Here is a 13,992-nt window from a genome sequence, read left to right as displayed (position 1 = left end):
AATCTATTATTAAAACCATGCTGGTGCATGTACATTATACACACAACTATAGAGAGAAGTGGATGCTAATATCAGTCAGTCACTCCACCTATCAGAGGGCTGAGTACTAACTTGCTGTAGAATCTATTATTAAAACCATGCTGGCGCATGTACATTATACACACAACTATAGAGAGAAGTGGATGCTAATATCAGTCAGTCACTCCACCTATCAGAGGGCTGAGTACTAACTTGCTGTAGAATCTATTATTAAAACCATGCTGGCGCATGTACATTAAAGTTGTATTTTTGCTACATCGGATCAATCTAGCAATAATACAAGATACCTTCATTTAGAATTTTTCCAGTGTGCGTCAATTACGAAGTCAGTTTCAGACATGTTAGTGAATGGGAGGACGGCATCATTGCATTACGTAATCTAAAAATGTTTTACAGTTTCAAGAGACCACTGATGGTTTCTAAACTGTTGTAAAGAAACAACTGGACAGACAAAAAAAAAAAAAAAAAAAAACAATCCACACAAGTACAAAATCCTTTAATATACAATAGGTGCAAGTCAGCATGCGTTTCATTCTACTAGCCTGGTGTGATCAGAACAATGAAACCTGTATAACGTGTCAAACCTAAACTCACTTAACATTGACGTCACCCCCAATACCATTAATTACATATTCAGTACAGACTTGCATGGACTCTGGCGAAAGGAGGAGACGCGTCCAGCACATTTGACTATATAACAACATTCTTTTAGCCGACGTACTTCAAAACTATTTTACATCACATCGCTCCTTTTATCATATCAATATACTCACCTTGACGTCTCTGCTAAAAGTTTCAGCACGTCTCACAGGAAGAGGAAAGAAGGCAAAATCAAAAGCTCCATATTGGATATTTCATTCAGACAACAGGTGTGACCTCAGACATGTGGTTTTCAACAGGTGTGACCTCAGACATGTGGTTTTCAACAGGTGACAGGACCTCAAAACATGACTTGTGGGTTTGTCTTCATATATCCCGGCAATATTAGTTGATTCACCCTCCAGTGGTGCTGTAGTGTTCTGTTGAGTGCATCTCCAGGAAATCACAGAGTCGTAGTGTAACGCCTCTCTCTAGAGCTGCCCGCAGTAGTGCCTCTCTCTAGAGCTGCCCGCAGTAGTGCCTCTCTCTAGAGCTGCCCGCAGTAGTGCCTCTCTCTAGAGCTGCCCGCAGTAGTGCCTCTCTCTAGAGCTGCCCGCAGTAGTGCCTCTCTCTAGAGCTGCCCGCAGTAGTGCCTCTCTCTAGAGCTGCCCGCAGTAGTGCCTCTCTCTAGAGCTGCCCGCAGTAGTGCCTCTCTCTAGAGCTGCCCGCAGTAGTGCCTCTCTCTAGAGCTGCCCGCAGTAGTGACTCTCTCTAGAGCTGCCCGCAGTAGTGCCTCTCTCTAGAGCTGCCTAGAGCTGCCCGCAGTAGTGCAGTAGTGCCTCGCTCTAGAGCTGCCCGCAGTAGTGCCTCTCTCTAGAGCTGCCCGCAGTAGTGCCTCTCTCTAGAGCTGCCCGCAGTAGTGCCTCTCTCTAGAGCTGCCCGCAGTAGTGCCTCGCTCTAGAGCTGCCCGCAGTAGTGCCTCTCTCTAGAGCTGCCCGCAGTAGTGCCAGTAGTCTCTCTAGAGCTGCCCGCAGTGCCTCTCTCTAGAGTGCCTCTCTCTAGAGCTGCCCGCAGTAGTGCCTCTCTCTAGAGCTGCCCGCAGTAGTGCCTCTCTCTAGAGCTGCCCGCAGTAGTGCCTCTCTCTAGAGCTGCCCGCAGTAGTGCCTCTCTCTAGAGCTGCCCGCAGTAGTGCCTCTCTCTAGAGCTGCCCGCAGTAGTAGAGTGCCTCTCTCTAGAGCTGCCCGCAGTAGTGACTCTCTCTAGAGCTGCCCGCAGTAGTGACTCTCTCTAGAGCTGCCCGCAGTAGTGACTCTCTCTAGAGCTGCCCGCAGTAGTGCCTCTCTCTAGAGCTGCCCGCAGTAGTGCCTCTCTCTAGAGCTGCCCGCAGTAGTGCCTCTCTCTAGAGCTGCCCGCAGTAGTGCCTCTCTCTAGAGCTGCCCGCAGTAGTGCCTCTCTCTAGAGCTGCCCGCAGTAGTGCCTCTCTCTAGAGCTGCCCGCAGTAGTGCCTCTCTCTAGAGCTGCCCGCAGTAGTGACTCTCTCTAGAGCTGCCCGCAGTAGTGCCTCTCTCTAGAGCTGCCCGCAGTAGTGACTCTCTCTAGAGCTGCCCGCAGTTGTGCCTCTCTCTAGAGCTGCCCGCAGTAGTGACTCTAGAGCTGCCCGCAGTAGTGCCTCTCTCTAGAGCTGCCCGCAGTAGTGACTCTCTCTAGAGCTGCCCGCAGTAGTGACTCTCTCTAGAGCTGCCCGCAGTAGTGACTCTCTCTAGAGCTGCCCGCAGTAGTGACTCTCTCTAGAGCTGCCCGCAGTAGTGACTCTCTCTAGAGCTGCCCGCAGTAGTGACTCTCTCTAGAGCTGCCCGCAGTAGTGACTCTCTCTAGAGCTGCCCGCAGTAGTGACTCTCTCTAGAGCTGCCCGCAGTAGTGACTCTCTCTAGAGCTGCCCGCAGTAGTGACTCTCTCTAGAGCTGCCCGCAGTAGTGACTCTCTCTAGAGCTGCCCGCAGTAGTGCCTCTCTCTAGAGCTGCCCGCAGTAGTGCCTCTCTCTAGAGCTGCCCGCAGTAGTGCCTCTCTCTAGAGCTGCCCGCAGTAGTGCCTCTCTCTAGAGCTCTCTCTAGAGCTGCCCGCAGTAGTGCCTCTCTCTAGAGCTGCCCGCAGTAGTGCTCTCTCTAGAGCTGCCCGCAGTAGTGCCTCTCTCTAGAGCTGCCCAGTAGTGCCTCTCTCTAGAGCTGCCCGCAGTAGTGTAGAGTGCCCCTCTCTCTAGAGCTGCCCCAGTAGTGACTCTCTCAGAGCTAGTGAGAGCTGCCCGCAGTAGTGACTCTCTCTAGAGCTGCCTGCAGTAGTGACTCTCTCTAGAGCTGCCTGCAGTAGCGACTCTCTCTAGAGCTGCCTGCAGTAGTGACTCTCTCTAGAGGTGCCTGCAGTAGTGACTCCAGAGTGGGCTCCCGAGTGGCGCAGCGGTCTAAGGCACTGCATCTCAGTGCTAGAGGCATCACTACAGACACAGCTTGGATTCGAACCAGGGTATCACAACCGGCCATGATTGTCCCATAGGGCGGAGCACAATTGGCCCAGTGTCGTCCGGGTTTGGCCGGTATAGGCCGTCATCGTAAATAATCAAATAATACTAAATTGAGCTGCCTACAGTACTGACTCTAGAGCTGCCTACAGTACTGACTAGAGCTGCCTACAGTACTGACTAGAGCTGCCTACAGTGCTGACTAGAGCTGCCTGCAGTACTGACTAGAGCTGCCTACAGTACTGACTCTAGAGCTGCCTACAGTACTGACTCAGTGGAACTTTCTAAATTGGATGTTTTGCACAGAATGATCATTATTAGGCAAATATTATTATTATTATTATTAAGGGCCTCAAAGAAAAGAATGGTCTGGTGGATTAGAAATGCCTGGTCCGCCCCTGCCAGAACCATATGGTTTATTTACAGAATGCCCATTCACAACTACACTACAGGATATATTCTATATATATATATATATATTATATTCTATATATATTCTCTCAGATTGTCATAATTGATCATATTCACTTAGACTGCAGCATAATCCAGATTGTATGTTTCTGAATTTGTCAATCTGGATTATAGCGGTGCAGTCAGTATTTATTTCAGTCAAATTAGCAAAAGGAGGGAAAAGTCATGTTACGAAAATAATAATAATACAAATATGGGCTGGTAAAGTTTGCCATTGTTAATGAGATCGTACTGTGAAAAAGACAGGTGACCATTGTTGGCTCAGTTGTTTTGGCTTGCATGCCATACCTATAGGGCATCTTTGGACAGAAAACAAAACCCTAAGGAACATGGCATTTGCTTCAGTTAGCAAGTTGATAGTGTAGTGAATTGACCTTTACTATAATCTTGATATTTTGTTTGTTTTACACGTAAAGGATGCTGTGTCACTGTGTCATCATTAAAACAGCACAACATATATATATATATACTGTCAATTCAGTATTGGATTTGTTGGAAGAAACAGTGAATGCGAACTTTTCCTTAACTTCAAAAGTTTACGAGAATGCAACGTGAAAGTTTAAATATAATTAAATATGAGAAAGTGATACTGTGTGTGGGGTTTGATTTGAGCACTGAAAACTCATTTAATTTCGTCTTACCCAACCCCCCCAGACACACATACATTGAGGCAAAGGGTCAGCCACAATGCAGCCTCCCTGTAGCGGTTTGAGAGCCAAGTGCCTTGCTCAAGGGCACAATGGCAGCCAGTGGCGAAGAGGCCAGCAGCCCTACGGTTGTCAGTTCAGCTCCCACTTCATCGCCTGGCTCAGGGCTTGAACCAAGAACCTTCCGGCTACTGTTGTACCACTCAAACTTTGGCTATATACCTCTTGTAAACGCAGTAGGACCTCACAGACACAAACACATTTGGAATGAAGGTTGTTTGAAATATTGAAATGATCGAAACTTTGAAATATATTTCTTAAAAATAAAATAAAAATAAAAACATTTTTTTTGTTTTTGTTTTGTATCTTTTGAGGTTGTACTGTATGTGGTCGCCATGGAAACAGACATCACAGAAGACTCTCCATGGCGTAGCCCACATGACCACACACATGAGACTCTCCTGGTTGTTTTGTGTGTGAAACTTTTATTGTTTCCTCAAGTTTATTTAATAAAATAAGCAACAGTGCTAACATACAGGAAGACATTACAGTATAAAATGAGAAGCGAAGCTCAAGATAAACTGGTGCATGAATTTTACAATCGAAAAGAGGAAGGGAAAAACAAACTAAAAAAAATACTCAAATTGAAGATCAAGAATTATTATAATTTTTTAAAGTTTTTTTTTTTTTTTTAAACGCAAGATAAATCTATGCTGTATTCTAATAATGGAATAAACAACTATGGATCTCCTAAAAGTCAACAGGTAGAATGTGTAGTCTTCATGACTTTGTTTTTCGAGAAACGGGTTAAGCATATTCACAGTCTGCAGACCTAGAGGAAGGAAGAAAACTGATTGAAAAATATGCGACAAGATATATAGATATATAGATATATATAGATATATATAGATATATATAGATATATAGATATATAGATATATTAGATATATAGATATATAGATATATAGATATATAGATATATTAGATATATAGATATATAGATATATAGATATATATAGATATATAGATATATAGATATATAGATATATAAGATATATAGATATATAGATATATAGATATATATAGATATATAGATATATATAGATATATTAGATATATAGATATATAGATATATAGATATATATAGATATATAGATATATAGATATATAGATATATTAGATATATAGATATATAGATATATATAGATATATAGATATATTAGATATATAGATATATAGATATATTAGATATATAGATATATAGATATATAGATATATAGATATATAGATATATTAGATATATAGATATATAGATATATAGATATATAAATATATAGATATATAGATATATAGATATATAGATATATATATATATAGATATATAGATATATAGATATAAAAAAAGGGGGGAGAAATCTGTCATTTCCATCCAATGAACTTTTCAGTTAAATTATCTCACAAGAACATGATATATCTTCCTTTGACAAAGATAATAGACATCTCATCAACGAATTAAAACAGTGCTTTTCTGTTCACCCAACAGAGTAGTTACATTGGTGCTTTCACATAGAACCGGGTTTACCCCCCCTGAATTACTTTCAGCCATGGGCTGGTTTATCTTTGAGCGGATGGTCAACAGCTTTAGTATGAGGAAAAACAGAATTATTTTAAACCTTGATTACATTGGGATACGATCACATACAGAGCCTTCAGAAAGTATTCACACACCTTGACCTTATCCACATAAAAACAGTCGTTGTGTCACTGGTCTTCACACATTACCCCCATAATGTCAAAGTGGAATTATGTTTGTAGAATTTTATTTAACTAATGACTTAAATATGAAAAGCTGAAATGTCTTGAGTCTATAAGTATTCAACCCCTTTGTTATGGCAAGCCTAAATAAGTTCAGGACTAAACTGCTTAACAAGTCATATAATAAGTTGCATGGACTCACTCTGTGTGAAATAATAGTGTTTAACATGATTTTTTGAATGACTACCTCATCTCTTTACCTCACACAAACAGATAATTGTAAGTTCCCCTCAGTCGAGCAGTGAATTTCAAACATTCAACCACAAAGACCAGGTAGGTTTTCCAATGCCTCGCAGAGAAGGGCTCCTATTGGTAGATGGGTTAAAAAAAAGCAGACATTGAATATCCCTTTGACCATGGGGAAGTTATTAATTACACTTTGGGTGCTTTATCAATATACCCAGTCACTACAAAATTACAGGCGTACTTCCTAACTCAGTTGCCGGAGAGGAAGGAAACCACTCAGGGATTTCACCATGAGACCAATGGTAACTTTAAAAAGGATACTTCTGGGGTTTTGCAATGAGGCCCTTTTCTACTTCCCCAGAGTCAGATGAACTCGTGGGTACCATTTGTAGGTCTCTGTGTCCAGTATGAAGGAAATTAGAGGTCGTTTTGTGAGCCAATGCTAACTAGCGTTAGCAGAATGACTGGAAATCTGGACTAACGCTAGTTAGCATTGGCTCACAAAACTACCTCTAATTTCCTTCATACTGGACACAGAGACCTACAAATGGTACCCACGAGTAGATAAAGGGCCTCCTTGCCAAAATCCCAAAGTATCCCCCTCAAAATATTTAATGGCTGTGACAGGACAAAACTGAGGACAGATCAATAACATTTTATAGTTAATCCACAATACTAAACTAAGTGAAAAGAAGAAACCTCTACTGAATAAAAATACTCCAAAACATCCATCCTGTTTGCAATAAAGCACTAAAGCAAAACTGCAACCTTTTTACTTAATGTCCTGAATATAAAGCGTTATGTTTGGGGCAAATCCAACACATCACTGAGTACCACTCCTCATATTTTCAAGGATGATGGTGGCAGCATCATGTTATGGGTATGCTTGTCATCAGCAAGGACTAGGGAGTAAAGCTAAACACAGGCAAAACAAATCCTAGCGGAAAACCTGGTTCAGTATGCTTTCCAACAGACAATATCCATGCTAGAGCCATCGCTTACAAGGAACAGGACACAGACATGTACGCAAGCAACAAGCGCACTACAACCCCTTGACTAGATATCAAACATGCAAAAAAAAACTATATAGAAGGAAGGAGGAATCCTATTACACTGGCTCAGATGCTCGTCGTATGTGGCAGGGCTTGTAGACAATAACCGATTACAAAGGGAAACCCAGCCGTGAGATGCCCAGCGATGTAGAACTACCAAAAATGAGCTCAATGCCTTTTATGCTTGCTTTGAGGAATATAACATTGTGCCTTGAGTGAAAGCCCATGTTCTTCTGAATGACTCTGATCTCGCTCTCCGTAGCCGATGTAAACAATAACAAGGCTGCCGGGACAGACCGAATACCACACACACACACACACACACACTACATTGACATTCCCACACAAATTCACTACATGCACACACACCCTTTGCTGCTGTTACTCTGTTCTTCATTTTACACTGATTATTATCTATCCTGATGCCTAGTCACTTTACCCTGCCTTCAGGTACATATCTACCTCAAATACCTTATTATTATCTATACTGATGCCTAGTCACTTTACCCTGCCTTCATGTACATATCTACCTCATATACCTTATTATTATCTATACTGATGCCTAGTCACTTTACCCTGCCTTCATGTACATATCTACCTCAAATACCTTATCTATCCTGATGTCTAGTCACTTTACCCTGCCTTCATGTACATATCTACCTCAAATACCTTATCTATCCTGATGCCTAGTCACTTTACCGTGCCTTCATGTACATATCTACCTCAAATACCTTATTATTATCTATCCTGATGCCTAGTCACTTTACCCTGCCTTCATGTACATATCTACCTCAAATACCTCATAATTATCTATCCTGATGCCTAGTCACTTTACCCTGCCTTCATGTACATATCTACCTCAAATACCTCATTATTATCTATCCTGATGCCTAGTCACTTTACCCTGCCTTCATGTACATATCTACCTCAAATACCTCATTATTATCTATCCTGATGCCTAGTCACTTTACCCTGCCTTCATGTACATATCTACCTCAAATACCTCATAATTATCTATCCTGATGCCTAGTCACTTTACCCTGCCTTCATGTACATATCTACCTCAAATCTTCTTGTAGCTTCATTCTTGTGTACTTTTTTTTTACTATTTAAATTGTATTGATTGATTGATTGATTATTGATTATTTTTAAACTCTGCATTGTTGGGAAGGGTTTCTAAGCAAGCATTTCACAGTAAAGTCTACACCTGTTGTATTCGGCGCAGGTGGAAAAATACAATTCGATTTGACACTGGGATACAAATTCACCTTACAGTAGGACAATAAGCACAAGGACAAATATACACTGGAGTTGCTTACCAAGACGACATTGAATGTTCCTAAGTGGCCTAGTTACAGTTTTGACTTAAAATAGGCTTGGAAATCTATGACAAGACTTGAAAATGGCTGTCTGACAATGATTAACCATCAACTTGACAAAGCTTGAAGAATTTTTAAAAGAATAAAAGTGAAAATATTGTACAATCCAGGTGTGGAAATCTCTCAGAGACTTACCCAGATAGACTCACAGCTGTAAATGCTGTGAAAGGTCATTCTAACATGTATTGGGTACTTACTTACTTGTATTAGATATTTTCAGCATTTTATTTAATATATTTGCACGTTTTGTTTTCACTTTGTCATTATGGGTTATTGTGTGTTGATAGGTGAGATTTTTTTTGTAATCCATTTTGAATTCAGGCTGTAACGACAATGTGGAATAAATCAAGAGGTATGAATACATTCTGAAGGCCCTGTTTGCCTCTACTTATGCATGGAAACTGATTTCCTCAATTTAAAAAAGATTTTCTGGTGATTTTACAGTCTTATGTCCCCAAAAAAAAACACACATGCACTACATGGACAAAAGTATGTGGACACGCTCGTCTAAAATCTCATTCCAAAATCAAGGGCATTAGTATTGATTTGGTCCCCTCCTTTGCTGCTATAACAGCCTCCAGTCTCCTGGGAAAGGCTTTCAACTAGATGTTGGAACATTGCTACGGGGACTTGTTTCCAGTCAGCCATTAGGCCTGGCTCGCAGTCGGCGTTCAAATTCATTCCAAAGATGTTCGATGGGGTTGAGGTCAGGGCTCTGTGCAGGCCAGTCAAGTTCTTCCACACCGATCTCAACAAACCATTTCTGTACGGACCTCGCTGTCAGTGTATTTTTCTTGAACCTTTATTTAACTAGGCAAGTTAGTTAAGAACAAATTCTTATTTACAATGACGGCCTACCCCCTTGCCAAACCCTAACCTGGACGACGCTGGGCCAATTGTGCACCGCCCTATGGGACTCCCAATCACGGCCGGTTGTGATAGCTTGGAAAGGAACCAGGGTCTGTAGTGAAGCCTCTAACACTGAGATGCAGTGTCTTAGACCGCTGAACCAGGATCTGTAGTGACTCCTCTAACACTGAGATGCAGTGTCTCAGACCGCTGAACCAGGATCTGTAGTGACTCCTCTAACACTGAGATGCAGTGTCTCAGACCTCTGAACCAGGATCTGTAGTGACTCCTCTAACACTGAGATGCAGTGTCTCAGACCTCTGAACCAGGGTCTGTAGTGACTCCTCTAACACTGAGATGCAGTGTCTTTGACCGCTGAACCAGGATCTGTAGTGACTCCTCTAACACTGAGATGCAGTGTCTTTGACCACTGAACCAGGATCTGTAATGACTCCTCTAACACTGAGATGCAGTGTCTCAGACCTCTGAACCAGGATCTGTAGTGACTCCTCTAACACTGAGATGCAGTGTCTCAGACCCCTGAACCAGGGTCTGTAGTGACTCCTCTAACACTGAGATGCAGTGTCTTTGACCGCTGAACCAGGATCTGTAGTGACGCCTCGAGCACTGAGATGCAGTGTCTTTGACCGCTGAGCAACTCGGGAGCCTGAAATGCTGTAGCGTTAAGATTTCCCTTTACTGGAATTAAGGGGTCCAGCCCAAACCAATGAAAAACAGCCCCAGACCATTATTCCTTCTCCACCAAACTATACAGTTGGCACTATGCATTTGGGGCAGGTAAGGTTCTCCTGGCATCCGCCAAACCCAGATTCGTCCATCGGACTGCTAGATGGTGAAGTGTGATTCATCACTCCAGAGAACGTGTTTCCACTGCTCCAGAGTCCAATAACGGCGAGCTTTACACCACTCCAGTCGACACTTGGCATTGCACATGGTGATCTTAGGCTTGTATGAGGCTGCCCGGCCACGGAAACCCATTTCATGAAGCTCCCGATGAACAGTTCTGATGCTGATGTTGCTTCCAGGGGCAGTTTGGAACTTGGTAGTGAGTGTTGCAACTGAGGACAGACGATTTTTACGCGCTTCAGCACTCGGCGGTTCCATTCTGTGACCTTGTTGTGGCCTCCCACTTCACAATAACAGAGCAGAAAATTTGACGAACTGGCTTTTTGGAAAGTTGGCATCCTATGACGGTGCCACGTTGAAAGTCACCGAGCTCTTCAGTATGGTCCAGTCTACGGCAAATGTTTGTCTATGGAGATTGCATGGCTGTGCGCTCGATTTTGTACACTTTTTTAGCAACGGGTGTGGCTAATATAGCCGTATACACTCATTTGAAGTGGTGTCCACATACCTTTGGCCATGTAGTGTGTATGTATGAGAGATATGATGGGCAAAGCTGTCATCAAGACAAAGGGCCGATACTTTGAAGAATCTCAAATATATTTTCATTTGTTTAACACTTTTTTTTTTGGTTACTACATGATTCCATATGTGTTATTTCATAGTTGTGATGTCTTCACTATTATTCTAGAAAATAGTACAAATAAAGAAAAACCCTTGAATGAGTAGGTGTTCTAAAACTTTTTAATATATATATATATATATATATATATATATATAAACTTGGGGTCCGCCTATTGGGGAACTAACCAGGATATAAAACATATGTTTCGTAACCTCCAAATAACTACCGTTATTAATAAATAACGACCGGTATAACTACTAGCCCTCTCTCCTAACTGTAATAAACAAAGACAAACCATCACACAAATGCCACTCCAAAAACACAAAGAAACATGGCAATACTCCATTAAATTAGATTATTAACAGAATGTAATGTACATACCTATAAACCAGGAAGCAGGGGGTGAGGGCAGTGATCTTCTGTTTTTAGAAATACTTAGTGCGGTTGAGAGCTCTCTGAGCTATCTGTCCGCTCTGGTCTGTGATTTTCTCCCAGTCTGTTTGACCCACCACAAAGCCGATATCACGCTTGCGCTCTGCATCCTTCTGCTCTTCGAGGTCAGCCCAGCGAACCTAGACGACAGGAAGGAAAAACATCCAGCGGGGTCACGAGCAGGAAATGGGTCACGAGCAGGAAATGGGTCACGAGCAGGAAATGGGTCATGAGCAGGAAATGGGTCATGATTGCAATTGAACTATTCCAGTAATTTTGCGAAACAGTATTTAGGGAGCACATCAAACCACATTCTCGCCAATAGATAATCCTGTTTTCGTGATGAAATTATCTGCCTTAAAATACAGAGATTGACTTGTCACAAACGATAAAATGTTACCGTCCGCAAACCATATTACATGGCCAGTCATTGTAAATAAGAATAGACTTGCATGGACAAATAAAGGTTAACAACAACAAAAATGCATGAATAAGATTAGACAGGATGTGGAGGTTTTGTTAAACAGGAAACGGGTACAACGGGATATAATAGTGTATACCACTTTACCCTCTTCTTGCCGGGTTCAGAGTGGCGCGTGGCGTAGTCGTCTGGCAGCTGAAGAAAGTCATCCATGCCTGCCACGTCGTCTCCCTCCCTCTTCCTCTTCCCCCCCATCACCAAGCCGTCCAGCTTGTCTGTAAGGAGAAGAGCGCTCGCCACGTCACCTCACGACTCAGCAAAAAAAAAAAAAAGCTTGCTACTTCACGGACGTCATGATCACCGTGACGATGCCCGACACTGCTCAGATTCTGTATAACGCCATTATCTTGCTCCATCTATAAATATTTTTAATGCTTGTAAGAAACTTTCCATGTTTTCCAGATGTATTACCAAGGATCCGCTCTCAGTCAAAGAGTTGTCTCCTCTCATTTTGATTTTGAAGCAAACTGTGTGTGGTATAAAAAGCTAATGTGTCCCTTTATAGAACATCTTTTTGTAAATATAAGTGGGGATGTTATTTATTTGAAAATGTACTATTTTGATCTGTGTGTGTTCTGATCAGATCATTTGTATTCAGCATTTATGCACATTAGTCTATAATAAGGAGGAGGCTGGAAACAGTTCAGACCACAGGTGTCAAACTCATTCCATGGAGGGCCGAGTGTCTCTCCTTGGGGACCCCCAATCGTTACATGTCTTTGATCCATTCCAGAGCTAGCACACCTGATTCAACTTGTCAACTAGTTATCAAGACATTGACCTCTTAAATGATCTCTTATTATTTGACCCTGCTGGTCATCTATGAACATTTGAACATCTTGGCCATGTTCTGTTATAATCTCCACCCGGCACAACCAGAAGAGGACTGGCCACCCCTCATAGCCTGGTTCCTCTCTAGGTTTCTTCCTAGGTTTTGGCCTTTCTAGGGAGTTTTTCCTAGCCACCGTGCTTCTACACCTGCATTGTTTGCTGTTTGGGGTTTTAGGCTGGGTTTCTGTACAGCACTTTGTGACATCAGCTGATGTAAGAAGGGCTTTATAAATAACTTTGATTGATTAAATCAAGTGAGCTAGTTTAGGGCAACAACAAAATTGTCGAAGTCTGGGAGTCCCGGAGAAGTTTGAAAACGACTGGTTAAACGGATAACATTGTGGAGAAAAGGGAACATCTACTGGAAGCTGTAGTTGTTAGTGAACGTCATGTACAGTGCCTTCGGGAGAGTATTCAGACCCCTTGACTTTTTCCACATTTTGTTACGTTACAGCCTTATTCTGAAATGGATGAAATAAAACAATTTCCTCAGCAATCTACACACAATACCCCATAGTGACATCACAATACCCCATAGTGACATCACAATACCCCATAATGACATCACAATACCCCATAATGACATCACAATACCCCATAATGACAACGCAAAAACAGGTTTTTATACATTTTTGCAAATGTACTAAAAACAAAAAGCAGAAATACCTTATTTACGTAAGTATTCAGACCCTTTGCTATGAGACTCGAAATTGAGCTCAGGTGCATCCTGTTTCCATTGATCATCCTTGTGATGTTTCTACAACTTGTTTGGAGTCCATCTGTGGTAAATTCAATTGGATTGGACATGATTTGGAAAGCCACATACCTGTCTAAACGTTCCCCAGTTGACAGTTAAAGTCAGAGAAAAGACTAAGCAATTAGGTCGAAGGAATTGTCCGTAGAGCTCAGAGATAGGATTGTGTCGAGGCACAGATCTGGGGAAGGGTACCAAAACATTTCTGCAGCATTGAACGTCCTCAAGAACATAGTGGATTCCATCATTCTTAAATGGAAGAAGTTTGGAACCACCAAGACTTTCTAGAACTTTCCACCATGCCGAACTGAGCAATCGTGAGAGAAGGGCCTTGGTCAGGGAGGTGACCAAGAACCTGATGGTCTCTGACAGAGCTCTAGAGTTACTCTGTGGAGACGAGAGAACCTTCCAGAAGGACAACCATCTCCACAGGACTCCACTAATCAGGCCTTTACGGTAGAGTGGCCAGACGGAAG

The 13,992-nt window shown here is 42.2% G+C and overlaps 1 protein-coding gene across 1 annotated transcript in view; it reads right to left on the bottom strand.

Annotated features, from left to right (window-relative positions):
- Positions 1 to 4,713: 4,713 nt before the first annotated feature.
- LOC115140368 (YLP motif-containing protein 1-like) overlaps positions 4,714 to 13,992 on the bottom strand; it is a 70,596-nt gene continuing 61,317 nt past the window's right edge. Inside the window, exons 21-23 of the mRNA XM_065026164.1 lie at positions 12,019 to 12,146; positions 11,400 to 11,590; positions 4,714 to 5,080 (exon numbers count right to left, since the gene is read on the bottom strand). Coding sequence (XP_064882236.1) covers positions 11,444 to 11,590; positions 12,019 to 12,146 — 275 coding nt within the window. The 3' untranslated portion in view covers positions 4,714 to 5,080; positions 11,400 to 11,443. The remainder of the gene's footprint in view (positions 5,081 to 11,399; positions 11,591 to 12,018; positions 12,147 to 13,992) is intronic.

The sequence above is a fragment of the Oncorhynchus nerka genome, linkage group LG13 (genome assembly GCF_034236695.1).
Source record: "Oncorhynchus nerka isolate Pitt River linkage group LG13, Oner_Uvic_2.0, whole genome shotgun sequence".
NCBI classification, from domain to species: Eukaryota; Metazoa; Chordata; class Actinopteri; order Salmoniformes; family Salmonidae; genus Oncorhynchus; species Oncorhynchus nerka.
Note: the sequence above shows the minus strand (reverse complement) of the source record. Positions and strands in the feature narration are given on the sequence as shown.